Source organism: Nycticebus coucang, chromosome 17 (genome assembly GCF_027406575.1).
Source record: "Nycticebus coucang isolate mNycCou1 chromosome 17, mNycCou1.pri, whole genome shotgun sequence".
Taxonomy (NCBI): domain Eukaryota; kingdom Metazoa; phylum Chordata; class Mammalia; order Primates; family Lorisidae; genus Nycticebus; species Nycticebus coucang.
This window is the reverse complement of record NC_069796.1, coordinates 11,237,382-11,264,467: the sequence shown is the minus strand read 5'-3', so window position 1 is coordinate 11,264,467 and position 27,086 is coordinate 11,237,382. Positions and strand designations below refer to the sequence as shown.

The 27,086-nt window shown below is 39.0% G+C and overlaps 1 protein-coding gene across 3 annotated transcripts in view; it reads right to left on the bottom strand.

The window, feature by feature from the left end:
- CAMK4 (calcium/calmodulin dependent protein kinase IV) overlaps nucleotides 1-27,086 on the bottom strand; it is a 230,402-nt gene that overhangs the window by 25,860 nt on the left and 177,456 nt on the right. For all 3 annotated transcript variants that reach the window (XM_053567073.1, XM_053567074.1, XM_053567075.1), the window contains exons 6-7: nucleotides 5,214-5,304; nucleotides 2,778-2,852 (exon numbers count right to left, since the gene is read on the bottom strand). In XM_053567073.1, coding sequence (XP_053423048.1) covers nucleotides 2,778-2,852; nucleotides 5,214-5,304 — 166 coding nt within the window. The remainder of the gene's footprint in view (nucleotides 1-2,777; nucleotides 2,853-5,213; nucleotides 5,305-27,086) is intronic.

The window sequence follows — 27,086 nt, the reverse complement described above, 5'->3', positions numbered from 1 at the left end:
ACATTTTTTTCCTAGATGTGGAAATCTTACTTCATAAAGTTTGTGGCATAAATGGTGAAGTGTTTAATCCAAACCTCCATTTTTAATGCTATGGTCTGAATGCTTGTGTCCCCACCCTCTCCCCAAATTCATATGTTGAAATCTTAAAATTCAAGGTGATTGTTCAAAGAGGTGCGAAGTCTGAGGTCATGACAGTGGAGCTCTCACAACTGGGATTAGTGCCCTTATGAAAGAGGCCTGGAGAAACCCTCACACCTTCTGCTATGTGAGGACACAGCCAGAAAGGGCCATCTATGAACCAGAAAGCAGGCTCTCACCAGATACTGAGTCTGCCCACACCTGGATTTGGGACTTCCCAGGCTCCAGACGGTGAGCCATACCTTTCAGTTGTTTATTAAGTTACCCAGTCTAAGGTATTTTGTTGCAGCAGCCCAAATAGACTAAGACACTTAATAACAACCCTGAATTTATTTGGGACAGCAGTGCGACCAACCAAAGGAGACCTTGCCAGCTTCCCTGGCAGAAGCTGTGACTAAGTAAGTCCAAGAAGAAGTAAGTGGAAGTGACATGTGGGGCTTCAGCAAGTCTGTCTAACTATGAGAAGGCACGCCTTTTAAAAGTGGCTTCCCTTCTGCTGTGTAGAATGCAGATGCAATGCCTGATGTCAAGCAGCCATTTTGGACAATGAGGCACATACTAGTAGCAGCAGAGCAGCAAGGAGGACAAAGCCTGGCCCCTGACACTGAGATCTACCAGGCCTGCCTATCTCTGGACTCCCACTGTGAGGGACATCAACTTCCACCTTGTCTAAGCCACAGGTATTTTGCGTTTTCTGAACTTACTCCTAATGGATAAACTACTCTTGGCCTCAAGGGATGTATGATCCAGAACAAGAATACTTGGCACGATGTAAAGATTTGATAGAAAGATATGTACACTCATTTCTGTACAGTTGTTGAATTTATGAAAAATTAAGTTGCAAGGAAATGATGTTTTAAATTTACCGAAAAACTAACTCATTAACAGCAGTATTATAAAATGCATATATGAACATGGAAACAGAGAAAGGTGTGGAAGGGTAACAGGTAAGCTGCTAATATTGATTATATTATACAGATTTGGATCTTTACTTTTTACAGTGACCAAGTAATACTTTCGAGGTTTAAAAAGTTAAAACAGAAGATATTTTAAAATAAAGGCATTAATAACTATTTCTATGATGAATTTATCTGTATTAATTTTTTAAGAGAAAATTCTATATATTTTTAGATCTTTGGATTTCCTGGATTCTCATTCCCAAGCCACTAACAAGTAGATGTGGAATCTTGGAGAAGTCAGTTAAACTCTCTGAAACTTAGTAACATGAGAATGTTTATAAATTAACTTTCAAGTTCCTTCCTTGACTAAAATTCTATAAATTTAATGACACATTTGCATTAAAACAATTTTTTATTGCACTTCTCCAATCTGATTTTTATGAATTCAAGAGTTAAATGAGTCAGTTATTCCGTTGTTCTGCATTGATATCTGAGATAGGGTGAGCCCAAATGTAAATGCTGTAGGAGGACCAGAGAGGGAACTGCAAACACCAACTTTCTCCTATGTTTCCATAATGACTTTTCCGTACATACAACCCAGTACTTCTTAAGGTGCTATAATTTTTTGGTTTCCATGTCTGTTTTATAGATTCTGAGCCTGAGTGGGTTTAATGGTAGGAAAGGCATCACCCTGGTGCCATGCACTGGCCTAAATATACAAGAGGCGATTAATAAATGGTCACTAAAGAGAAAGGCAGTTTGTGTAAAAAGATTTTTATTCTAACAGAAAAGGATGACTGATCTTGTGGCTGAAAATTTGAAATCTTCTCTTTTTTCTTTGTGATCAGATTTAGGATTTTAATTGATTTGTAACATGTTGATTGATCACAATAATTTTAGGAATTCTTAATAATCTTTGCAAACGTTATTGGCTTTTAGGTTGTTGCCAGATTAACTGAGCCATCAAGGAATGAAAGACTGAGTGTTGTGCTGGTGTGGATGAAAAGCATTTGTTCTGTCCCTCAGCTGTGACCTGCAGAGGTAGGACCACCTTCTGCCCATTCTGGGAGATGGGTCAAGAGAGTGTGGGGATCTGAGCATCGTCCATCTGCAGGGATTGGATGAATTCTGGGAAGAAAATCTCGGCTGTGACTTGCAGAGATAGGACCACTTTCTGCCCATTCTGGGAGACGGGTCAAGATAGTGTGGGGATCTCAGCATTATCCATCTGCAGGGACTGGACAAATTCGGGGAAGAAAATCTCATCTGAGGCCCTTGTCTTAGTGAGGCCATGCCAGGGCCACGTATGAGAACTAGGAACGACCCCATTCTCACTTTCGCCCTCTATGCAAGGTGTGTGAATTAATGACATACATTCTCCTTCCAAGGAAAAGCAAATAGAAGCAGTGACAAAGGGCTCAGGGCTTTAATTCCAGATACAAACTCTGCCATTTTCCTTGCCCTCTTCCTTGGTAATTCTCTTTCTACTCCGTAGTCCGTCCAAGAGTAGCTATTACCCAAAAGGTATTCTAACAATGTGCCCTGAAGCCAGCCTTGCCAAGCCCTCAGATGGAACAAGAGGGGGTCTCAGCATCATTTGCGTATGCTTTCCTCATAGGATGCACACCAAATTTTAAGCATTTGTAAACAGAAACATTATGAATTTATTAAATCATATTATTCAATAAGAACAGACTTCCAATAACAATAACAGTAAAAGGTCAGTATTAAAGATCCTACCGCAGTACCCTGGGGTTCCACACACTGTCTTCATGAGCACTTGGTGTTCCACAATTTTGGAGAGTCCAAAATCAGCTAACAACACAAGAAAAAAATTTAATGAAGCAAGTCTTTTCTCAGCATTTATAAGATGACGGAATTCTTGTTATTTCAAACTAAAACTAACTTATCTGTTTATTTGTATTTGATGGTAGGGCAGATGTGGGTGGGATGAGTTACCTGAGCAAGCTAAAAAATAATAATTCAAGTATTCCTTTCCTTCCACTCTCTCTCTTTCTTTTTCTTTCTCTCTCTCTCACTCTCCCTTTCTCTTTCTTTTTTTGAGACAGGGTCTTGATCTGTCATCTGAGCTAGAGTATAGTAACATCATCATGAATCACTGAACTGCATCCTCAAACTTCTGGGTTTGATTGATCCTCCTGACTCAGCCTCCCTGGTAGGTAGGACTACAAACATATACCACGATACCTCGCTCATTTTTTATAACTTTTTTTGTAGAGACAGCATCTCACTATGTTGTTCAGGCTGATCTCAAACTCCTACCGTCAAGGAATTCTCCCACTTCAGCTTCCCCAAGTGCCAGGATCACAGGCACAAGCCATGACACCCCGCTTCAAGTATTTCTATAAATTGGAGAAAAATATGACTCCTAAGTACATTAATTAGTAAATCTATATTCAATCTTTGCTTTTCTCTATAAGTCTCAGGCTTTAGCAAATATGTTAATTTGAAAGTAATAGTGTAATATTTGTATTTTGCCTAATGTTATTAATTTTTGAGATTTATGTAACTGTAACTTCAAGGAACAATACAGAATTAGTGATGTAATTCAGAATTTTATTTCATTGAAATAGATAAAAATATACTTTCAGAAATATGAGAATAAACAGAAATATCAAAAGGCTTATTCCACTTGAAAAGAAATAATGTTAGTCCCTAGTGTATTTAATAAGAATTTACTTTCGTATGAAGATGAATCCTTTCATTTATTTCTCAGAATATTACCTAGGTAAAATAGAATTGAATATCGCTACCGTCCTGATGTGTTTGCTGGGCTACATCTCTCTTATCTAGGAAACATCAGGAAACTGTGCAAGGCCATTCTTCAAGAGAAACAGGTGCAGAATGGATTCCATTTTAGACTTCAGAGATGAACCCACATTCCAGGCAGGTGCCTGATCCTTATCAGGAAAGCAGCAGGAAGCCCTTCTGAAAGAAAAGCTCTCCTGCCTAAATTAGTACCTATCCATCCATTTGAAGACATTGCTTAAGGATCAAATCTTTGAGTGAGACAAAGCAAATGGAAACTGCCTGCTGTCCCCTGCCTCACAGAAACAGGAGTGACTGTGAGTGAGCTGGCAGCCAGCCAGCAGGACTGTTTCTTTCGATTCTGGCATTCATAAAGCGCATTATGCTGTCTGCGCTCTTCCTCCTATGAAAACTTAATTTTCAAAGGTGTTAACGCTTGTAAATGTGGTGAGCTTGTCAGATTAGCGCGACAAAGGGCCACACCAGAAGAACAGTGCCCTTCAGAGGATTTGATACACACTCCACTGAGAAGAATTCATGAAAAATAGCATTTTATGATTTGTTTTTTATAAATGAAAATTTGCCTCCGAAGACTCATGGAAAGCACTACTTAATATCTATTTTTTTCTAAGATGTCAATTTAAAAGTTTCTTCAAGTAGATAAAAATTTCCCAAAATTCATCTTTGTAGTTCTTCAAAATGCAAGGGGGGGGAAATTAGTTCCCAGAATCAAATAAAGTTTAGGAAATGCCTCCTAGCACACTGTATGTCAGTCTACCTGGGAAGCTTTTTGGAAGTCCTACAGAAACAAACATCTCATTTAACTTCGCTTAACTGCCTTTGCAAATCATTCTCCCTTTCATAAAGAAAGAGAGAGTTATCCACCCTTATTCGCCCCACCGAGGAGCCAGTGTTCTGGGGAGTGCACTTCAGAAACTACAGATCTTAATTTATCTCTGTTCATATAAACAAGTGACTCCAAGCCTAGATTCACTAAAAGCTACTAAGTATTCTATATAAAAGTTTTTGATTATCTAAAATTAAGCTCCAAATCATTTATGGGATGAAAGTTAGTACCCCCCCAAACAAGTGTTAGGTTTTCTATCATTCTCTTTGCTATAAATTTATCTATAAAATTCAAAGTCATCTCCTGAGGTCCTTGCCATTTCTAAGAATCATGATTCCTTATGTGCCCAGCAATGGACCAACTTCTAGGCACTAATTTCCAGATTAACATCTAGAAAAGAGCACAAACTTACCAGACAGTGCATATTTCTTTACAGAAGTGAAATACTCAAAGATATTGGATGTAGGCAAAACTAGATAGAGCAACATTTTACAATTCCATAGAATAAATTTCTTCTGCTCTGGAAAAAGAGGTCATGAAACATCAGGAAATGTTCTCACCAATTTTGAGTGCTGCATCTGGGGCTGGAGTTGCATAGAGAAGATTCTCTGGCTTGAGATCACGATGGACAATTCCATTTTCATGTAGGTACTAAATAAGGAAAATAATGAAGCAACATTAGTGTAATTCTATTTATGGTTCCAACATCTATACTTAATTTTTAAGAACCCTAAGTTATGTGATTCAAGAACACACACACACACAATGACATAAAAATGAACGTCATAAAGAAAAATGTTTTTGAATTATACATTAAAGAATACCTTACTGTTGCCTAAATGTTATGTGGTTTAAATTATATAGCATCAATTCTCAGAATAAAACATTTACTTCTCAGAGAATATTAGTTATAGTTCTTTCTATACATAATGTCAACTGAAATTGTCTAGATTATTATAATCTAGTAAAGGTATTTTGTATTGAAATTTGTCTGGTTTATAATCTGAAAAGCATAATTGTATGTGTGGTCTTAGAAACTTACAACCATAGCAAAGACTTCCTAATTACTGTTTGAACAGATGCGAGTAGTTATTATAGAGAACTATCCTTTATAAGATAAATATTCTTTAATGATGATGATGAGTCCTCTCATAGGCTCTTCTGTGAATTAGTAAATACAGCTGTCAATATAGATATTGATAATTGTACTTGAGATGAATCTTAACATCACCTCCAGCAACTCCACTCATGCTTTTGTATTTTAAATTATTTTGCAAAATTATGCCTAATCACACATATAAAACAGCTTCGTTGTAAATGCTAAAGTCTTTTTTTTTTTTTTTTTATTGTTGGGGATTCATTGAGGGTATAATAAGCCAGGTTACACTGATTGCAATTGTTAGGTAAAGTCCCTCTTGCAATCATGTCTTGCCCCCATAAAGTGTGACACACACCAAGGCCCCACCCACATCCCTCCTTCCCTCTTTCTGTTTCCCCCCCCCATAACCATAATTGTCATTAATTGTCCTCATATCAAAATTGAGTACATAGGATTCATGCTTCTCCATTCTTGTGATGCTTTACTAAGAATAATGTCTTCCAGTCCATCCAGGTTAATACGAAGGATGTAAAGTCTCCATTTTTTTTAATGGCTGAATAGTATTCCATGGTATACATATACCACAGCTTGTCAATCCATTCCTGGGTTGGTGGGCATTTAGGCTGTTTCCACATTTTGGCGATTGTAAATTGAGCTGCAATAAACAGACTAGTACAAGTGTCCTTATGATAAAAGGATTTTTTTCCTTCTGGGTAGATGCCCAGTAATGGGATTGCAGGATCAAATGGGAGGTCTAGCTTGAGTGCTTTGAGGTTTCTCCATACTTCCTTCCAAAAAGGTTGTACTAGTTTGCAGTCCCACCAGCAGTGTAAAAGTGTTCCCTTCTCTCCACATCCACGCCAGCATGTGCAGTTTTGAGATTTTGTGATGTGGGCCATTCTCACTGGGGTTAGATGATATCTCAGGGTTGTTTTGATTTGCATTTCTCTAATATATAGAGATGATGAACATTTTTTCATGTGTTTGTTAGCCATTCGTCTGTCGTCTTTAGAGAAAGTTCTATTCATGTCTCTTACCCATTGATATAAGGGATTGTTGGCTTTTTTCTTGTGGATTAATTTGAGTTCTCTATAGATCCTAGTTATCAAGCTTTTGTCTGATTGAAAATATGCAAATATCCTTTCCCATTGTGTAGGTTGTCTCTTTGCTTTGGTTATTGTATCCTTAGTTGTACAGAAGCTTTTCAGTTTAATGAAGTCCCATTTGTTTATTTTTGTTGTTGTTGCAATTGCCATGGCAGTCTTCTTCATGAAGTCTTTCCCCAGGCCAATATCTTCCAGTGTTTTTCCTGTGCTTTCTTGGAGGATTTTTATTGTTTCATGCGTTAAGTTTAAGTCCTTTATCCATCTTGAATCAATTTTTGTGAGTGGGGAAAGGTGTGGGTCCAGTTTCAGTCTTCTACATGTAGACATCCAGTTCTCCTAACACCATTTATTGAACAGGGAGTCTTTCCCCCAAGGTATGTTCTTGTTTGGTTTATCAAAGATTAGGTGGTTGTAAAATGTTAGTTTCATTTCTTGGTTTTCAATTCGATTCCAAGTGTCTATGTCTTTGTTTTTGTGCCAGTACCATGCTGCCTTGAGCACTATGGCTTTGTAGTACAGACTAAAATCTGGTATGCTGATGCCCCCAGCTTTATTTTTGTTACAGAGAACTGCCTTAGCTATACGGGGTTTTTTCCGGTTCCATACAAAATGCAGAATCATTTTTTCCAAATCTTGAAAGTACGATGTTGGTATTTTGATAGGAATGGCATTGAATAGGTAGATTGCTTTGGGAAGTATAGACATTTTAACAATGTTGATTCTTCCCATCCATGAGCATGGTATGTTCTTCCATTTGTTAATATCCTCTGCTATTTCCTTTCTGAGGATTTCATAGTTTTCTTTATAGAGGTCCTTCACCTCCTTCGTTAGGTATATTCCTAGGTATTTCATTTTCTTTGAAACTATGGTGAAGGGAGTTGTGTCCTTAATTAGCTTCTCATCTTGACTGTTATTGGTGTATAAAAGGCCACTGACTTGTGGACATTGATTTTATATCCTGAAACATTACCATATTTTTTGATGACTTCTAGGAGTCTTGTGGTTGAGTCTTTGGGGTTTTCTAAGTATAAGATCATGTCGTCAGCAAAGAGGGAGAGTTTGACCTCATCTGCTCCCATTTGGATTCCCTTTATTTCCTTGTCTTGCCTAATTGTATTGGCTAGAACTTCCAGCACTACATTGAATAGTAAAGGTGACAGAGGACAACCTTGTCTGGTTCCAGTTCTAAGAGGAAAAGCTTTCAGTTTTACTCCATTCAGTAAAATATTGGCTGTGGGTTTGTCATAGATAGCTTCAATCAGTTTTAGAAATGTGCCACCTATGCCTATACTCTTCAGTGTTCTAATTAGAAAAGGATGCTGAATTTTATCAAATGCTTTTTCTGCATCTATTGAGAGGATCATGTGATCTTTATTTTTGCCTCTGTTAATATGGTGGATAATGTTTAAAGACTTGCGTATGTTAAACCAGCCTTGCATCCCTGGGATGAAGCCTACTTGATCATGATGAATGACTTTTTTGATGATAAGCTGTAATCTATTGGCTAGGATTTTGTGGAGAATTTTTGCATCTATGTTCATGAGTGAGATTGGTCTGAAATTATCCTTTTTGTTTGGGTTTTTTCTTGGTTTTGGTATCAGGGTGATGTTTGCTTCATAGAATGTGTTGGGGAAGATTCCTTCTTCCTCAATTTTTTGGAATAATTTCTGCAGTACAGGAATAAGCTCTTCCTTGAAGGTTTGATAGAATTCTGGAGTGAAGCCATCTGGACCAGGGCATTTTTTGGTTGGAAGATTTTTTATTGTTTCTTTGATTTCAGTGCTTGAAATTGGTCTGTTCAGGAGCTCTATTTCTTCCTGGCTGAGTCTAGGGAGAGGGTGTGATTCCAAATATTGATCCATTTCTTACACATTGTCAAATTTCTGGGCATAGAGTTTCTGGTAGTATTCAGAGATGATCTCTTATATCTCTGTGGGATCAGTTGTTATCCCCTTTATCATTTCTGATTGAGGTTACTAGAGATTGTACTTTTCTATTCCTTGTTAGTCTGGCCAATGGTTTATCTATTTTATTTATTTTTTCAAAAGACCAACTCCTTGTTTTGTTAATTTTCTGAATGATTCTTTTGTTTTCAATTTCATTGATCTCTGATTTGATTTTGGATATCTCTTTTCTTCTACTGAGTTTAGGCTTAGATTGTTCTTCTTTTTCCAATTCCATAAGATCTCTTGTGAGATTGTTGATGTGTTCTCTTTCTGTTTTTCGAATGTAGGCATCTAAAGTGATGAATTTTCCTCTCAAAACTGCTTTTGCAGTATCCCACAGGTTTTGGTAGCTTGTGTCTTCATTATTGTTATGCTCAAGGAAGTTAATGATTTCCTGTTTTATTTCTTCCTTTACCCATCTGTTATTCAACAGAAGATTGTTTAATTTCCATGCCTTTGGGTGGGGTCGAGCATTTTTGTTAGAGTTGAGTTCCACCTTTAGTGCCTTATGGTCTGAGAAGATACAAGGTAAAATTTCAATTCTTTTGATTCTGTTGATATTTGTTTTGTGTCCCAGGATATGATCAATTTTGGAGAATGTTCCATGGGGTGATGAGAAGAATGTATATTCTTTATCTTTGGGATGGAGTGTTCTATATGCATCTATCAAGCACAGTTGTTCTAGGGTCTCATTTAAGTCTCTTATATCCTTGTTTAATTTCTGTTTAGTGGGTCTGTCCAGCTCTGTAAGAGGAGTGTTAAGGTCCCCTGTTATGATGGTATTATCAGATATCATATTGCTCAGACTGAGTAAGGTCTGTTTCAAGAATCGGAGCATTTAAATTGGGTGCATAGATATTTAGAATTGAAATGTCTTCTTGTTGTATTTTTCCCTTGACCAATATAAAGTGACCATCTTTGTCTTTTTTGACTTTAGTTGCTTTAAATCCACATGTATCTGAAAATAAGATTGCAACTCCTCTTTTCTTCTGAATTCCATTTGCCTGAAAAATTGTCTTCCAACCCTTGACTCGGAGCTTTAATTTGTCTTTTGAAGCCAGGTGTGTTTCTTGCTGACAGCAAATGGATGGCTTGTGTTTTTTAATCCAGTCAGCCAATCTATGTCTCTTCAGTGGGGAATTCAAGCCATTAACATTTATTGAGATAATTGATAAGTGTGGTAGTATTCTATTCATCTTATTTGGTGAGAGTCCATTGCTTAGTTTTATCTTGTGCATCAGTGTGGAGGTTAGGTTCTGTCCTTTGATTTCTGAGTTCTTACTTTGCTGCTGATCCATTGTGGTGGTCAGTGTGCAGAACATGTTGAAGTATTTCCTGTAGAGCTGGTCTTGTTGTGGCGAATTTCCTCAATGTTTGTATATCCGTAAATGATTTGATTTCTCCGTCAATTTTGAAGCTTAGCTTAACAGGGTACAGAATTCTGGGCTGGAAATTGTTCTGTTTAAGTAGATTAAAGGTAGATGACCATTGTCTTCTTGCTTGGAAAGTTTCATTAGAGAAGTCTGCGGTCAATCTGATGGATTTGCCCCTGTAGGTCAACTGGCGCTTACTCCTGGCAGCTTGCAGAATCTTTTCTTTTGTCTTGACTTTGGACAGGTTCATCACAATGTGTCTTGGAGAAGCTCGGTTAGAGTTGAGGCGACCTGGGGTCCGATAGCCCTCTGAAAGCAGTGTGTCAGAATCTTTGGTGATATTTGGGAAATTTTCTTTTATAATATTCTCTAGTATGGCTTCCATTCCTCTGGGGCATTCTTCTTCCCCTTCCGGGATTCCTATAACTCGTATGTTGGAACGCTTCATAAAGTCCCATAATTCTGACCGTGAACATTCTGCTTTCTCTCTCTTCTTTTCTGCCTCTTTTACTATCTGAGTTATCTCAAAAACTTTGTCTTCTACCTCTGAAATTCTTTCTTCTGCATGGTCTAACCTGTTGCTGATACTTTCCATTGCATCTTTAAGTTCCCTGATTGACTGTTTCATTTCCTTCAGCTCTGCTATTTCCTTTTTATATTCTTCGTATCGTTCATCTCTTATTTGATTCTGTTTTTGGATTTCCTTTTGGTTATTTTCCACTTTGTTAGCAGTTTCCTTCATTGTTTCCATCATTTATTTCATTGTTTTCAACATGTGTATTCTAAATTCCCTTTCTGTCATTCCTAACATTTCTGTATAGGTGGAATCCTCTGCAGTAGCTACCTCATGGTCCCTTGGCGGGGTTGTTCTGGACTGGTTCTTCATGTTGCCTGGAGTTTTCTGCTGATTCTTCCTCATGGGTGATTTCTTTTATCTGTTTCCTTGCCCTAATTTTCCTTTCACTTCCTCTTGCTCTTTAAGTTCTCGTGCCTGTGGATGAGCAGAAGCTTTCTCAGGGAAGTGCTTGTTGCTGGAATCACTGCTGAAGTGGCTATCCACTTACCCTGTGTGCCAAAACTCGTAAATGCTAAAGTCTTATCTGACCTCCCTTCTTCTAGTTCAGCCTCTACTTCAAAATTAATCACTCATCTGTTTATCTCTCCCTGCTTCTATCTGCTTATTGATTCCTTTACTAGAAATTTTGTATGCATTTTTCATTTAATTGGTCACAAATCCTCCATCCAGTCATACACTATAACTCATAAATAGAATGTCTCATATATTGCTTTTTCTTTTTTTATCCTTGAAATAGGTCTAAAGCGTAATATGTACTAGATTTGCTATTTGTGTTTATAATTTACAGCAAGATTGTTTAGGAGTTAGAAAAGGTACACAGCTGTGGTAATTGGAATTGAAACATACTACAGATTTGTCGATTGTGGAACAAGGAATTACTAAGACAGACAGTATTTGTGTGGTGGGCACGGCGTTCCCAGGCCTGCTGTGTTCTCTGTTCTCCCTGGTTTTCTGCATTCCTGCCCCTCAGTGCTGCTGGGATCTCTCCCCTCCTCCCTCCCCAGAGGCAGAGCCCCACCACCCCATCTTCTCTTCACCTCTTCCTCACTACTTCCTCTTTCTTTTCTTTCATCGTATAAATATGCTCTAGGTGCTGGGGTCATGAAAAAGAAACAAGAAAAAGAAAACCACCACCACTTCCCTCTTGTCTGAACCCCACATGGCTCCATCCTTCTCTAGCCACACTCAATTATTTCCTACTCCGACAGCTAATTTTCTGGAAATGTAGTCTGCACTTACTGAGGGCATTTTCTCTCCTCTCACTGTTTCTTCGTCACCCTGTAGTCTTATTTCTGTCCCCACCAGACCCAGTGCCCACCTTCTGACTCATTTTGCCTGACCTGTCCGGCACTAACCACTTTGGACTCTTGTCTCCAGGGTTCCTGACACCTGCTGGCGTGGCTGGCTCCGCTCTGCTGTTCTCCCTCAGCCTCTGGCCTGGGCTCCTCATCTTGCACTTGCCTCTGCTTCTCCTGAGTCTCGGGGATGAGCTCACCCGACACCACAGACTGAGGCACCACTCATCCCGCTGTGTCCCAGATCTCCACTGCCTTCCTAAACTTCTCTGGGTTCCAGGAAGCTTTCCACTTTACACCCCACCTGATGTCTCACATTGTCTCAGACTCAACATTTCCAAAGCTAAATTCAGTGACCCTCAGTCTGCTCCTCTGAACCTGTATTCCCAATTCCTACAAATGATACCATCCCCGTGACCAAGCGGGAAACCTGAATTCACCTTCCTCCTTCATCTTTTCTATTTGAGACTCCAATCCATGACCTGTGTAGAGTCTCCCTCTGGGGCGGCTCACGTCTTCCTGCCCCTTCTCTCACTTACTGCTCTTGCCTTGCACTGACCACAAGCACGCGCTCTCCCTCCTAATTATTCTGACAACCAGCGTAGCTTCCGTGCCCCCCAGCCCATGCTCCACATTGGCATGAGAGTAATTGCTAAAAGTACAGATCGGCAGCCCTCAGCTAAAACCTTCAGCAGCCTCCTCCTGTCACGTTAGCCACGCAGGGCAGCAGCAAATCCATATTTGACTTTGTCTCCCTTGAGCAAGGTCACAAATTCCTGAAGGAAGTTTACCCCAGAAGACACCCTAAAAGAATGAAGGAAGTTGGTGGGAAGTAAAGTTAAAGGGAACGTTGGGAATCTGGGGAAGTGGTAGGGACACTTACGGGATGACAGTTGCTCTGACTCAGCCAACTACTATCAGGTGGGGATCAGACCCCACATTTTTAGCACTTCTGATTTTTCAAGACAAGACAGAATGTTGACATAAAATATTCCAGATTTTAAGTGTTGGCAACTAAGTTAAAAAATGTTAACCTTGCATAGGCCAACCAAAACACTCTGCAGTCTGCGATTTTTGCCTTAAAACTTAAAACCAGCCTTGACATTCCATAGATGCCCAATAAGGATTCATTAAATGTATGATAGATGAATTTATTTTCTGACTCTGTTTCTTAAATTGAATGTTTACTTCCCTTTTGCTATAAACTCTTTTTGAGCACATTTTTCTACTCTCTTCCCTTTTGCCACATTTTATAGCATGAAAAGAATACATATGAGTTTTTAAACATTATGTGATGAGATTGTGACGATTTTTAAAATAAAATTTAACTATACCAATTATGTATTACTAAAATTTAAATTTATTAAAAAATAAACTTTCTCCAAGTAGCACACATGTCATACACATTTGCATACTCCGAATACCATGTGATGTGATCTGAATACGATGGAGGATATTTTTAGGGAGTAACTACGTCTGGTTTCATATTAACTAGATGAACTATGTAATGAAATTAATAGAAGTTTAAGAATTAAATGATATGATCTGAATACGATGGAGGATATTTTTAGGGAGTAACTACGTCTGGTTTCATATTAACTAGATGAACTATGTAATAAAGTTAATGGAAGTTTAAGAATTAAAGATCATTCCATGATAGTATCCTAAAAGTTTGTTTAGTTCAGAATTATTTCTTTACCCAGCTAAGCTGTCTCATTCCCAGGTGAATTCTCACAGGGACCGGAAGTCCAGTTTGTCCAAAACTTAATTTCTGAGTCCTCTTCTAGTTTTTCCCACCTCAATGTCAGGATGTCCATCAACCCAAGTGTTCACATTAGAAATTCATTCTGTCCTTTCCCTCACCATCTCCATCCAAATCCCAATTAAGTTCTGTCAACTTTTAGTTAAGATGTCTCCAGAACGGCCCTGTCTCTCTCCAAGTCATTGCCAGGACCTCAGCTGGGTCACTATGGCAGTCCCGTGAGCACCTGCTTGGATTTCCAATGTGCTCCATTCAAAGCATTTTCCACACACAGCAAGGGGAGTTGGGCCATTTCTTCTCCTTGGGAAGCTCTTCATAGTTCTCTCTCCATCTTTTCTCCCATACAGATTTTATTTTATTTTTTTTTCAGACTTTCTTTCAGTTTTTCGAAAGTGCTAATCTCCCTCACACCTCTAGCTGCTCCCCTGCCTGGACCCTCTCACCCTTCCTTACCTGGCCAGCTGTCCTCACGCTCAGGACTCAACTATCATGTCCCTTCCTCAGGGAGGCCGTACCTGTCCTTCCACACTGACACACCGCGTGCACCCACACTCACGTTCTCTCATCCATACTTCCTGGTTTTCTGAACAGCATGTGTGTTCCTCTGCAGGCTTTCCATTCAGGATGTCTCCTTTACCAGACAGACAGCTCCATGAAGACAAGGAAAATGTGTGTCTGGTCCCCCAGATACGTCATTTCCTTCTTCCCAGTGCCCGGTGCTGACTATGCCCTTAACAACTGCTTTTGGGTGATTAATAAGACACTGCATTTTCCTATAGATGCATATGTCATCCTACTTTGCAGTCATTTATTTACAGTCATAGAATGATGGTGATCTGGACCTTTGATTCATTTGCTATTATTCATTTGTAAGAGAAGTTAAAGTTGTGGAATAGAAACTGTTACGCTTATACTGTGGCCATATGTGTCCACAGCAGCATCTCTTATCTTTAGCTGAAGAAAGGCTCTTAGCATCTGGGTGTTCATTAAACATATACGATTCTTAGTGAATACAGTCACCTCAGTGATGCTCACTGAATATTAGTTAGATGAATGAGATTTACATTGTCACTTTGAGAAAGGCCAAAAGCCAATGAGAACACTTTAACTGTGAGATTAGGAGGAAGAGTCTCATCTTTCAAGTGACATTTTGAAAAATTACATAATTAGCTTTTGTTCTGTGGTGGCGTTACATTGGTAGCTATGGCTGAATTAATTTTTTCACATCCTTTCAGGTTGATCTGAACATCCAATACAGCATATGCCTCAGGGAAGTCTGGGAAAAAGCTGCTGAAAATTCATTTGTGAGCTTTCTCTTCAGTCCCTTTTGTGTCTGAAATAGTCATAAATTTTACTGGCCCATGTAATAAAATGGAACTGATGCAGTGACTTAAAAGTGGCTAAAGGGGCAGTGATGGGCCCAGTGACACTAACATACCCCTGAGCAGTGGACAGCCCAAAGGCTCTGGTTCTTAAAACAAGGCCTCTGGGGACTTTGCCTAACAAATGCGATCAGTGTAATCTGGTTTATTGTACCCTCAATGAATCCCCAACAATTAAAAAAAAAATCTTGTTTGTTAAAAAAAAAAAAAACTAAAACAAAAACAAGGCCTCTGCTGGATACTGAGCCTGCTGCCCGCCCTGCAGTTAAGGTTAAGGTTCCTTTATGTGCTTTGTGGCTTTCAGATTTGGGTGTGGCCTAGAAGTGTCTGGAAAAGCAAACATCTGCTGGCATATGCTTGCTGGGATAGCAATGTCATGGGGGAAGGGAAGAAGATGCTGGCAGAGAAGCTAGTTATGAATGCCACGGAGCAGCAGAGACCTGGGGTGTCAAGTCAGAAGAGCAGATAGAGGAAGAGGTCGCAGAATACTCAGACTTCCGTTCTTATGCCTCACTGTGGTATGAGTCTCCTCATTACCAAGTCAGGGTGGAGGGAAAACACTGTTAGGTACATAATTCTAAAATTCTAAAAAACACTGTTAGGTACAAAATTCTAAAAAATCTCTCTACTGGGAGAGAAGAGATCAGGTTGGTGCACAGAGGAACAAGGGCAAGCTATATGGCACTGGTGGAAAATAGCATTTTATCTCTGCTGTTTCCTTAGATTCAATCCAAAACCTGAAACATTCACTTGATTAAGATTTTACTGAGACACTTATCTTTGCTTTCAGTAGTGATTATTGTTAAGTGACTGGCTATTATTTTAAATTAGGCATTATGCAAAAAAGTAATCGAAAAAAGCTATGTGTCCAGGTTTAAATAGACAAATCTCATGCTAATGGAATAAACATATATAAAGAAAAATGAAGTAATGAGTGAGTAACAAATAAGTCAGTATATAAAATTTATTTGTATATAAAATTAGAGCAAATTTATGTCATGAGGCAACTGAGGGAATGTTCAGAATGTTTAAGGGGGACAAACTTGTGATTATTTCAGTGTCACATATGTGATCTGGCTTCAGAAAAGGAGAGATTTTAGGAGTGAAGGCCATGGAAAGGTCAGGCTAATTAAGTGGAGATGGTATTCAGAAAATATTGTGTAACTTGGAACAAGGTTCGTAAATGATACATAGTTACAGAGAAAGAAGCAGCAAGCACACTTTGGTAATGAGAGAGAAGAGATCAGGTTGGTGCACAGAAAACAAGGGCAGCGCCTGTGTCTGCCTATTCTGGTCCCCCAGGGCCGGGGGCCTGAGGTTAGCCTCACAGACAGGGTGAGCACTTTGCACTGTCCAGAGAACTTGATTGGACTGGATTGCAGATAAATGAGGAAATCACTCCACCTCTCGGCAAAGAGGTGAGCCCCATCATAAGGATAAGGAAGCTGGAAATAGCATTATGAAAGATGATTGTGCTTTAAACTATAGTACGTGCTTTATGCATTGAAAATGAAAGCAGATTATTTCAGATGTGTTAGAGGAAAAAACAGATTTTAGATGCACGTGACAGGTATGTTAAACATGATGAGGAGTGAAAATTTGTGCTTTTTCCTTGGAAAATATTTACACTTACCGATATATAAATGATTTCTAAATTAAGTATGCATGGAAGTAGAATGTGGAATTAAAAAAGGAAAGAAAAGACCAAATTATTTTTCCATTTAATCTTTAGGAGAATGCAATTCACCCAAAGCTCAAACTCTCTTTTAAAGAGCCAAAGATAACACCACTGCTCTGAATTCAGGGGGTGTCTAGACATGTAATTAAACTCTCTCTATGGTCCTAACAAAGACTGTTTCATTGTGTAATGAAAGCTACTGCATAGTAATTTAGTTTAATTACAGCTATGCTGTGTTCAATGGGCTGAGAGTGGTTAATTGATAATGTCTCAGGAGTTGGTAGGAGGAAGTTTGAATCTTTTTAAACATCTTACAGGACAAAGGAGAACCAGTCATTAAAAGAAGAAAACAGTATTCTGACTACAGTTTTCTTATTAGGAAGAAAAATTAAACTACATGAATTTGCTCTCCTCTGCTCCTCAAGAAATTTGGAATCAACATACACAAACTTAAGAACTTCAAAGCGTACACTCTATTTTCTTGTCAGATCTGCTTTGGGATCCTGGTACTACCATTGTCTTTATCCTTAACCACTACTCATGACACCACCAGAATCATCAACAGAATATACGATCAAAGGAAGACGCCTCTACTGGCTCCGACGACCGCATTGTCAGGCCTGGTTAGAATTGTCTGGCTGTGGGAAGCTGTGCTGAGCCTTGATCTATGGAGCATCCCAGCACCAGAAGAGTCCATTTCAGTCAAAGCAGCCAAGCAGCCAAGCTCTGGGGCCTCTGAGGCTGTCTTACCTATTTTGAGGTTACCCTAGACACTTCCTTTTTCCTCACTAGTCTTGGTCTATCGGTCATAATTCTACCCCCGAAACACACCTCGCACCTCTCTGTTCTTTGCATTTACATTGTTGCTGCGTAGAATCATCCTTTGTAATCACTGTTATAGTTGCCCACATAACCAGGTCCTCATTCTAAGCCATATTAATTTAATAACTCATCTTTGATTTAAAAACAAAAACAAGTCACTTTGTGGGCTCTTCATTGCCTACAAGTTAAAGCCTATTTTCCTAAGTATAAACATGAAAGTCCCTTCAATATTTGTCTCTAGTTCGTGGCTGGGCACTATCCTGGGGCAATTCATGCCACACACCAGCCACACGGCCTCACTTACTGTTCCGGAGTTGTATATGATGTCCCTTGCTATCATTTTCTTCATGTTCCTTCAAATTTGTTAAGATTCTTGGATGTGTGGTTTATAAGTTTAATCAAATTTTGAGAATTATTTTGTTTCCTTAAATAATTCTAACTCCATCATTTTTCAGTGACTCCAATTTTATGTACTGAGGTTATTACAGAGCTTAGTGATTCTCTGCTCACTTTGTTTTTAGTCTTTCTTCTATGTTTTACCATGGATAGTTTCTTTCTTTCTTGTTTTCTGAGACAGAGTCTCCCTCTGTCACCCTGGGTAAAGTGCCACAGGATCATAGCTCACAGCAACCTCAAATTCCTGCCTCAGCCTCCCAAGTAGCTGGGTCTATAGGCCTACACCACTGTGCCCGGGTGGTTTTTCTATTTTCAGTAGAGATGGGGTCTTGCTCTTGCTCAGGCTGGCCTTGAACTTCTGAGTTTAAGCAATCCACCCACCTCAGCTTCCCAGAGTGCGTGAGCCACCACACCCGGCCCCTTGGATAGTTTCTTAATGCTATGTCTTCAAATTCACTATTGTCTTGTTTCTGAGGTAGCTAATCTGCTGTTAATTCCCATCCAGTATATTTTTCACTTTAAATACTGTAATTTTACGTAGTGTTCATCTTTAGATATTTGATCTTAGTATTTTTAAAAATATCTTTTACAAATCTATTTAACATGTTCAATCTTTCCTCTATCTTCTGGAATATGTTTGATATGGTTGTTACAACTGTCTTAATGTCCCTGTCTACTGTTTTTCATAGTTGAGCCATTTTTATAGATAGATTTTTTTTTTCTCCTGAAAAACACTGTAAATTTTATCTTGTTGGGTGCTGGACAAATACAAATACATTTGTTATATTCCTTAGCCTTTTTCTAGATGCAGTTATATTGCTTGAAAATAGTTTGATCTTTCTGAGGCTTGCTTTTGGAGCTTGATTAACTCTGCCCATTTGGTCTATTGGGAACTCAAGGCCTGTGTGGGCTGTGAGCACTCTCCCTCCATCTCTGGTTCCTCCCCTACACCGGGGCAGCTTCTTCATCCTCTGCTGAAAATTTGAGGGGAGGGGGCATCTGTGGCTTCCCAGAGATTTCCCACACAGGAGAAAGACTGATGTGAGAAAAAGGAAATGTAAAAGAAAGCACCAGAAGGTGAATTTGGCAGCCAGCCATTGATTCTGCTTCTCCTTTAAAAGGAAAAACACAGATTCCCCAATTGCCTCTGGGCTACTTGGTACCCTGCTTTCTGGAGTACAGAAGGAATAACTTTACCTGGCTTGACTTGGGTTCATTTTAATAGAACTGTAGTTCCTACAACTTTCACTCCCAAGAATCACTTTTTGACATATTTATGCAGTAGATGTTGGATTTAGAAAGGCATGTTCATACAATAACTAAGAAAATGCCATGAAAGCTATGTTGAACAGTTTGATGAGAATATTTCACATTGTACCCCTTGATTGCACTAATGTACACAGCTATGATTTAACAATAAAAAAAAAACATTTAGTAAGCAATAGTTAACTGACCAGTCTCCACCTTCTAACCAGAAACATATAACCTGATAGCTCATAGAACATTGCATTCTCCCTCCCTGCCAGCCAGAACTTTATCAAGAGCAAGAGACATCAGAATTACCATGAGTGTGACAAATGTGAGCTCTGTCAAACAGGGTTAGGATTTTCACAAACTGTTGCATCATCCTCAAAGGTACATATGTGGCTTACATAAAATATATTAAAAGATTAAAAAATTGTTTTATAGGGCGGCGCCTGTGGCTCAAGGAGTAGGGCGCCGGTCCCATATGCCGGAGGTGGCGGGTTCAAACCCAGCCCCGGCCAAAAAAAAAAAAAAATTGTTTTATAGCCTTTAACTAATAATGCCCTTTTGTGGTCCTAAAATTGTGAAATCTCAATCTGGGAACCAGGATGCCATAGGGGGGATATTTGGCTTCAATTTGTTCTACACAAAAATAGCTTGTTATCAAATATGGGGAATCTTGTATTCTTTACCATGTGAACTAATTTAAAAATATTTTTGCAGTTAACTTTCTGTGTAATGCATATGTGAATAATAATTGTATTGTTATTTCCCATCTGTGAAATCTACGTCCTCAACTTAGGGTATATAAAAGTTCACTTTAACATATACCATCTTGTCTGAATTTGAATTTGAATTTTTCCCACAAACATGTTTCAGAATTGTTTGTTGTTAACATTGCTTAACATTGCTTATGAGATCCCAAGTCAGTCTTTTTCAGTATTACATCATTTGATAAGATCACAGGTAGGTAAAACCAGAAAAGAAAAAGGCTAGCTAGACCTTTTAATGGAAAACTTGGCATACTTAAAAAAATAATTTATTATGGATTTTCAATTTCTTTATTCATGAAAATAAGATGTTTTAATGATTTCAGGGATTCAGAGATTAAAAATATAAAAAGTTCTATTACTCCAGTAAGCACCACACTATTCTTTATTTTTTTTAAATTAAGTCATTTGTACATAGATCATAAATACATTTATGCAATTATGGGATTTGATGTGTTGATTATTTGTACAAATTTGAGTGCTTACATCCTACTAGTCAACATAGCTTTCACCTCATTTATCCAATTACAGCATTAAGACATTTGTGTTCTACACCTGATAGATCCAACTTGTACTTGCAATATGCTCCATAGCTGAGGTCCCCTTACTAACTCCACCTCTATTAACCTACCCCCCTCCCTTCCCCTCTTCCTCCCCTTCTCTCCTTCATTCTAGGCTATAGTTGTGTTTCATTTTTCATATGCAAGTGTGAGTGATTATAAATTGGTTTCACAGTAGTACTGAGTACATTGGATATTTTTTTTTTCCATTCCCGAGATACTTAACTAAGAAGAATATTTTCCAGATCCATCCATGTAAACATAAAAGAGGTAATTCTGGTGTTGCCTCCATTCTGGTGTTACCAATTCAGGTTAAATGGCATTGTAAAAAACAAAAACCTATTCTGTTAGAAATCACGTGATAAAGTCCTGCGATGATGCTAAGGTAGGAATATAATATTAAAACAAAATTCAATGCATCTTAATACACTGCTCATCACATGAAAATTCCATGTGAATAAAAATGTGGTTTATGGTGTTTATGAGGTATATGCTTTTAATTATAGGCAAAGCTAATACATCATTACTCTTCAATGCTAAAATGATTTTTTTTTTTGTAGAGACAGAGTTTCACTTTATTGCCCTCGGTAGAGTGCCGTGGCATCACACAGCTCACAGCAACCTCCAACTCCTGGGCTTAGGCAATTCTCCTGCCTCAGCCTCCCGAGTAGCTGGGCCTACAGGCGCCCGCCACAACGCCCGGCTATTTTTTTGTTGCAGTTTGGCCGGGGCTGGGTTTGAACCCGCCACCCTCGGCATATGGGGCCAGCCCCCTGCTCACTGAGCCACAGGCGCTATACTGCATTGATTACACCTGTCGCAACAAACCATGCTAATTCCTTTTAGCTTCTCTTTCTCATCATTCCTTGTACTTAAGAAAAGTTGGATGAACGAATGAAGGAAGGAAGTCTGAATTCTGCTAAACTTTTGCAATGTTAGTCTATCTGGGATTCCTTACCTTTGAGGCAAAAAGGGATCTTCTTTAAAAAATGTTGAAGGAGGACCCGGTAGGTTCTTGCCTTTTGACATGAGTTCCTATGTCTGGGAGTCAGCCTAGTCATGAGCAGGCTCTGGAGCCACCTGGGCCAGGTCAGACCACCCTGAATCATCAGTCCACAGGGGCTGCACTGTATTTTATGACCCCCACAAAGCCAGCATAAATAGCAACTATTTGTAAGTAATTGAATGAAAGCTCTATTTACCTACAAAGACTTGAGTAAATCTTCTATCTGATTTCTTACTATTGACTCACAAGAGTGATGTTCAACTTTTGATTCTTCCATTATTCCAGATACCGACCAAGTTATAGAGCTAACTGTACCTGAGTTACGCCTGTGGAGCTATTATTATTCCCTTCTAGTCCTGCCCTCAAAAGAATAGAATATTCATTTGCACATAGTCTTAATTTGGGGGAGACATTTAATTCTTTAATTACAGCATATAAACTGATTCTTATTTATCAAATAAGTAGTTTTTAAGGATTAAATCTAACAGTAAAGAAAAATGAGGGAAATGTAAACAGGCACACCTGCTGCAAAGCACCTGTGCCCTTAAAAATGTGTGACTTTCTTCCGGTCGTATGATTCTCGAGCTTGTCGTGTTTTGCTTATCCTCTGCACTTCTGCCATCCGTGGGCCCCTGTCTGCTGTGTCTTGGCTTTTGGCCCAGTGTCGCAGGGCATGATAGTAGGAGGCAGATTGCAAAAGGATGAAGAGTATAAATTCTGAATCTAGCTTTTATTTTAGGTTTCAATCCTGGTTCTTCTATGAACCAGCTGTGTGATCTTGGAAAAGTGGCTTAACCTCTCTGAGTCTGGGTTTCTTCAGGATGAAATAAATATGTACAATGAGCCTTAAAAGTATGAAGATAAAATGAAATATACCCTTAAAGCTTTTAGCTAAAGCTTGCTTCATAGTAGGGGATTAATAAGTCATGCCACTGATGGCTGAGATCATCTATTGCCAGGATTGTTGTTGTTAAGCCTTGATTACATGCGTGCCAAGTATAGACTCTCCCAGTGAGTCTATCTGCTTTCAGTTTGTTAATAGACTAGAGCAGAAGCATTTGGCCCCTTTACTAAATGGCCCATTTTATGAAGAAACAAAAAGTGTGAACGCTGTGAATCAGCATTAACAAGGCTATCCTTCAGCGATATTCAACTTGCAGTAAGATGGTATTTCTGGGATTCTGAAGGATCCACAGCCAGTACGTCTTGAGTGTGGCTAAGTTTCTGTAACAGCAATTTCACAGGCAAAAGTTAGGAAGATAATTTTCAAGTTAGATCCTGTGGTTCTGGAATGGTTCCAACATTCAAGGGAACATTTCAAAGGCTAAATCACACAGATGGTGAGAACCTATAGTACATTCAACATATTATTCATAGAAATGTATGTGTTTCAATATTAAATTTCAAAAAATAGAAACCAAGACTCGAATGCAAAGTATATTTGTGAAAAATTATGCTTTTCAACTTGGATTTTCCCTCGAATCTATCATGTTGAGTTTTTATGAAATTAGATATTCTTTCCAAACTGTAGGGGACTATACCATATATCTTGTTTTAGATTTCTAAAAGCCATTCTATTTCATGGAAAGTGTTCTCCTGTAGACTTAGATTGGCATTATCACCTTTGAAATTCATGTGATTTAACAGTTTCCTGAATAATTAAACATATTTGGAGGCTTATTACTGTCCTTTAGAAGCCGTGCATACAAGGTCAGTTCTAAAATGTTTCCAACATTCAAAATGCTAGGATGCTTAGCAAGTTTTGTAAGTAATTAGGTTCCAATTAATGGATATATGCTACATCGTCCGCCTGTACTATGCTATGAATCCACAGGGGTATATGGAGCATATGGGGGGCAGGGGACGGGAGGGGTAAAGGATGACAGAGACAGATGAGATGAACAGCTCATCCTTCCTCGCCTGCAGGTGACACCCCTCTCACAGGGGACAGGCCTATGTCCAGCTAATCAGAGCACCATGTGTGAAGGGCTCCCAACTGAGTGGTATATAAAATGCCATAGATTTCAGGAGGGAAAGTGAATTTGCTGAAATTCTGAATTTATATCTCTCAGGAAGAGAAAAAAAATAAAAACAAAAACAAACATACACATTTAGCTTCAGAATTCATTACAGGTGAGGGAAGGAGGAGGCCAGATCTTAGATTTGGGCTAACTCCTTTCAGAAGTTCTCTAATAAATAGGTCATAAAGTTATAGTAACTGAAATAGCCCACATGTTTCTCTGCCTTGATTTAAAGGAAGAATGTAGAAAATTATCAAAGCCTCCATGACTGCTTGAATTAATGAACTTCTGTACAGACTGAGACGTAAGAGACCCAGAATTCCAAAGGTCAAGAAGGAAACTTCTCCAGATGCTCAACTGTCAAGCTCAGCCCGGGGGTTTTAACAACTTGGGTTCCACTGGAGAGCGACCGTGCAAAGGCCCATCTTTCTGAGGGTCAGTGTGTTCACAACCGCAATGGGGGAAATACTATGACTGCTTTCCTCACAAGAAAAGAGCTCTAAAAAACTGGAAAGCACTTCTCCAGGTACTGCACTTCCAAGATGAAGAAGGCACTCTTAGACCTTGAGGCCGAAGAAAGGAGGTCGTCCACAGAAGGGAAATATCCAGTCGGCGTCCGACTGATTTGCAAGGTGATTTTCAGTGCAACCCTACAGAAGACTGTGCACAGACTGTGGAGGGGAGGAGGAGTATCCCCTGACTATCACCACATGTCCCTCAGCAGAAAGGAACTAGCGGAAGTCATGAAAGAACTTAAAGAGAAAACAAAAGGGAAGCAACTACTCAATGATTAAATCCAGCCACCTAAGAAGTAAAGAAACAAACTGTGGTGAAGAGAGGGACAGAGAAAGAGAGAGAGAGAGCGCTAGAGAGAGCCAACAGGTAAGATGAGTGGATTCCCAGGTGATCGCCATCACCCACCTCTCAGTGCTCAGCTGCAGGTCTGCTGACGCTTCCCTAGTCGTGTTTATACTCTAGCAATTTCTTACCAGTTGCAGTTTAGCTGCACAGAAAGGTCATCTGCTCTTCCACCTGACTACGAGAAATTTATTCCTGAATATTTTGGAACAATCCATTTTCTTCGCTTACTCAGAATATTATATACAAGTCAACAGCCTCTAGACCTAGTACTGTCCTCCACAGATCCTGCTGCCCTTAGCCCAGCCCATAACTGCTGTCACATTCCAAGGTCCCTTACCTCCTCTTTTCTATTTATCAGGCTTGAAGTCTTAGCGTAATTATGGAGGGAAAGAAAGTTGAAACATTCCCACCAGCAGCGTAGAAGTGTTCCCTTTTCTCCACATCCACGCCAACATCTCTGGTCTTAGGATTTTGTGATGTGGGCTAATCTTACTGGAGTTAGATGGTATCTCAAAGTAGTTTTGATTTGCATTTCTCTGATGACTAAAGATGATGAGCATTTTTTCATATGTCTGTAGGCCATGCGCCTGTCTTTTTCAGAGAAGTTTCTTTTCAAGTCCCTTGCCCAGCCTGTGATGGGATCACTTGTTATTTTCTTGCTTATACGTTTGAGTTCTCTGTGGATTCTGGTTATTAAACCTTTGTCGGAGACATAACCTGCAAATATCTTCTCCCATTCTGAGGGCTGTCGCTTGCTTTACTTACTGTGTTCTTGGCTGTGCAGAAGCCTTTTAGTTTGATCAGGTCCCAGTAGTGTATTTTTGAAGTTGCTTCAATTGCCCGGGGGGTCCTCCTCATAAAATACTCACCCAGACCAATTTCTTCAAGGGTTTTCTCTGCACTCTCTTCTAGTATTTTTATAGTTTCATGTCTTAAGTTTAAATCTTTAATCTAGTGAGAATCTATCTTAGTTAATGGTGAAAGGTGTGGGTCCAGTTTCAGTCTTCTACAGGTTGGAAAGATATGTGGAAAACACTTAGAGATCCAAAAATAGATCTGCTATTCAATCCTATAATTCCTCTACTAGGTATATACCCAGAAGACCAAAAATCACATTATAACAAAGATATTTGTACCAGAATATTTATTGCAGCCCAATTCACAATTGCTAAGTCATGGAAAAAGCCCAGGTGCCCATCTATCCACGAATGGATCAATAAATTGTGGTATATGTACACCATGGAATATTACACAGCTTTAAAGAAAGATGGAGACTTTACCTCTTTCATGTTTACATGGATGGAGCTGGAACATATTCTTCTTAGTAAAGTATCTCAAGAATGGAAGAAAAGGTATCAATGTACTCGGCTCTACTATGAAACTAAATTATGGCTTCCATAGGAAAGCTGTAACCCAGTTATAACCTAAGACTATGGGGAAGGGGGAGAAGGAGGGGAGGGAGGGGGGAGATTGGGCAGAGGGAGGGTGATTGGTGAGATTACACCAGTGGTGCATCTTACAAGGGTACATGTGAAACTTAGTGAATGCAGAATATAATTGTCTTAACACAATAACTAAGAAAATGCCAGGAATGCTATGTTAACCAGTGTGATGAAAATGTGTCGAACTATTTATAAAACCAGTGCATGGTGCCCCATGATCGCATTAATGTACACAGCTATGATCTAATACTAATAAAAAGAAAAGAAAAGAAAAGAAAGTTGAAACAAACTTGGCTGTCAGAGAAGTCACTGGATGCTCGCTCTCCCTGTAGCCCACATCTCTGTGATGAACGATGTCGATAGGGAGAAGACCCTCCCCTCCTCCTGCCAGGTTCCTCTGTCTTTCCTACGTCCTGTCTTCACTTGTCACTAGTGATCCCTTTCAGAGTTTGGAAGCTTGTTGATAAATACACCTTGTTTCTAGAAATATCAAAACTTTGAAACTTTGTGTATTTTCACCAGACACTTAAAAAAATATAAGAAAAGAAAATGAATCACCAGAAGGTAATTTCTTTCTTAACCTCAAAATGTCAACATTTCCATTTTGTATGATACTGTTTAAACCTGAGAAGTATGAACCTATTACTATTTAGTAATGATAAAACTAAAACTCCATGGTCAAGGAGTGGCATAATAGAGTTTTATTATATTGGCAGAAAGATTTTCTTTTGACCTAGAAATAAAACATATTCTCTCTGGCTATTACAGAGAAATGTTCTTTTTTTTTTTTTTTTCAATACCACTCCTGAATTAGCCATTCTCAAAATAAAAATGAGTTTTTGTGGGTAAAAGTCACCATAAATAGTAGATTCACATTACTCCATGGACTTCATTCCATCAAGAAAGGAAATACTGCAGTGTTTTGGCAAATTACCATTACCAGAAAGCAAAGATATAAACTTCATGGTTCCAGGCTCATCCTCCAGTAAACAATCAATGAAAGAAACGCAGAAATCCAGTAGGTAACGAGAGTTCAACTTTAGTCACTCTCTATTGTCCTTGGGAAGAAACACACATACAAAGGATCACTAT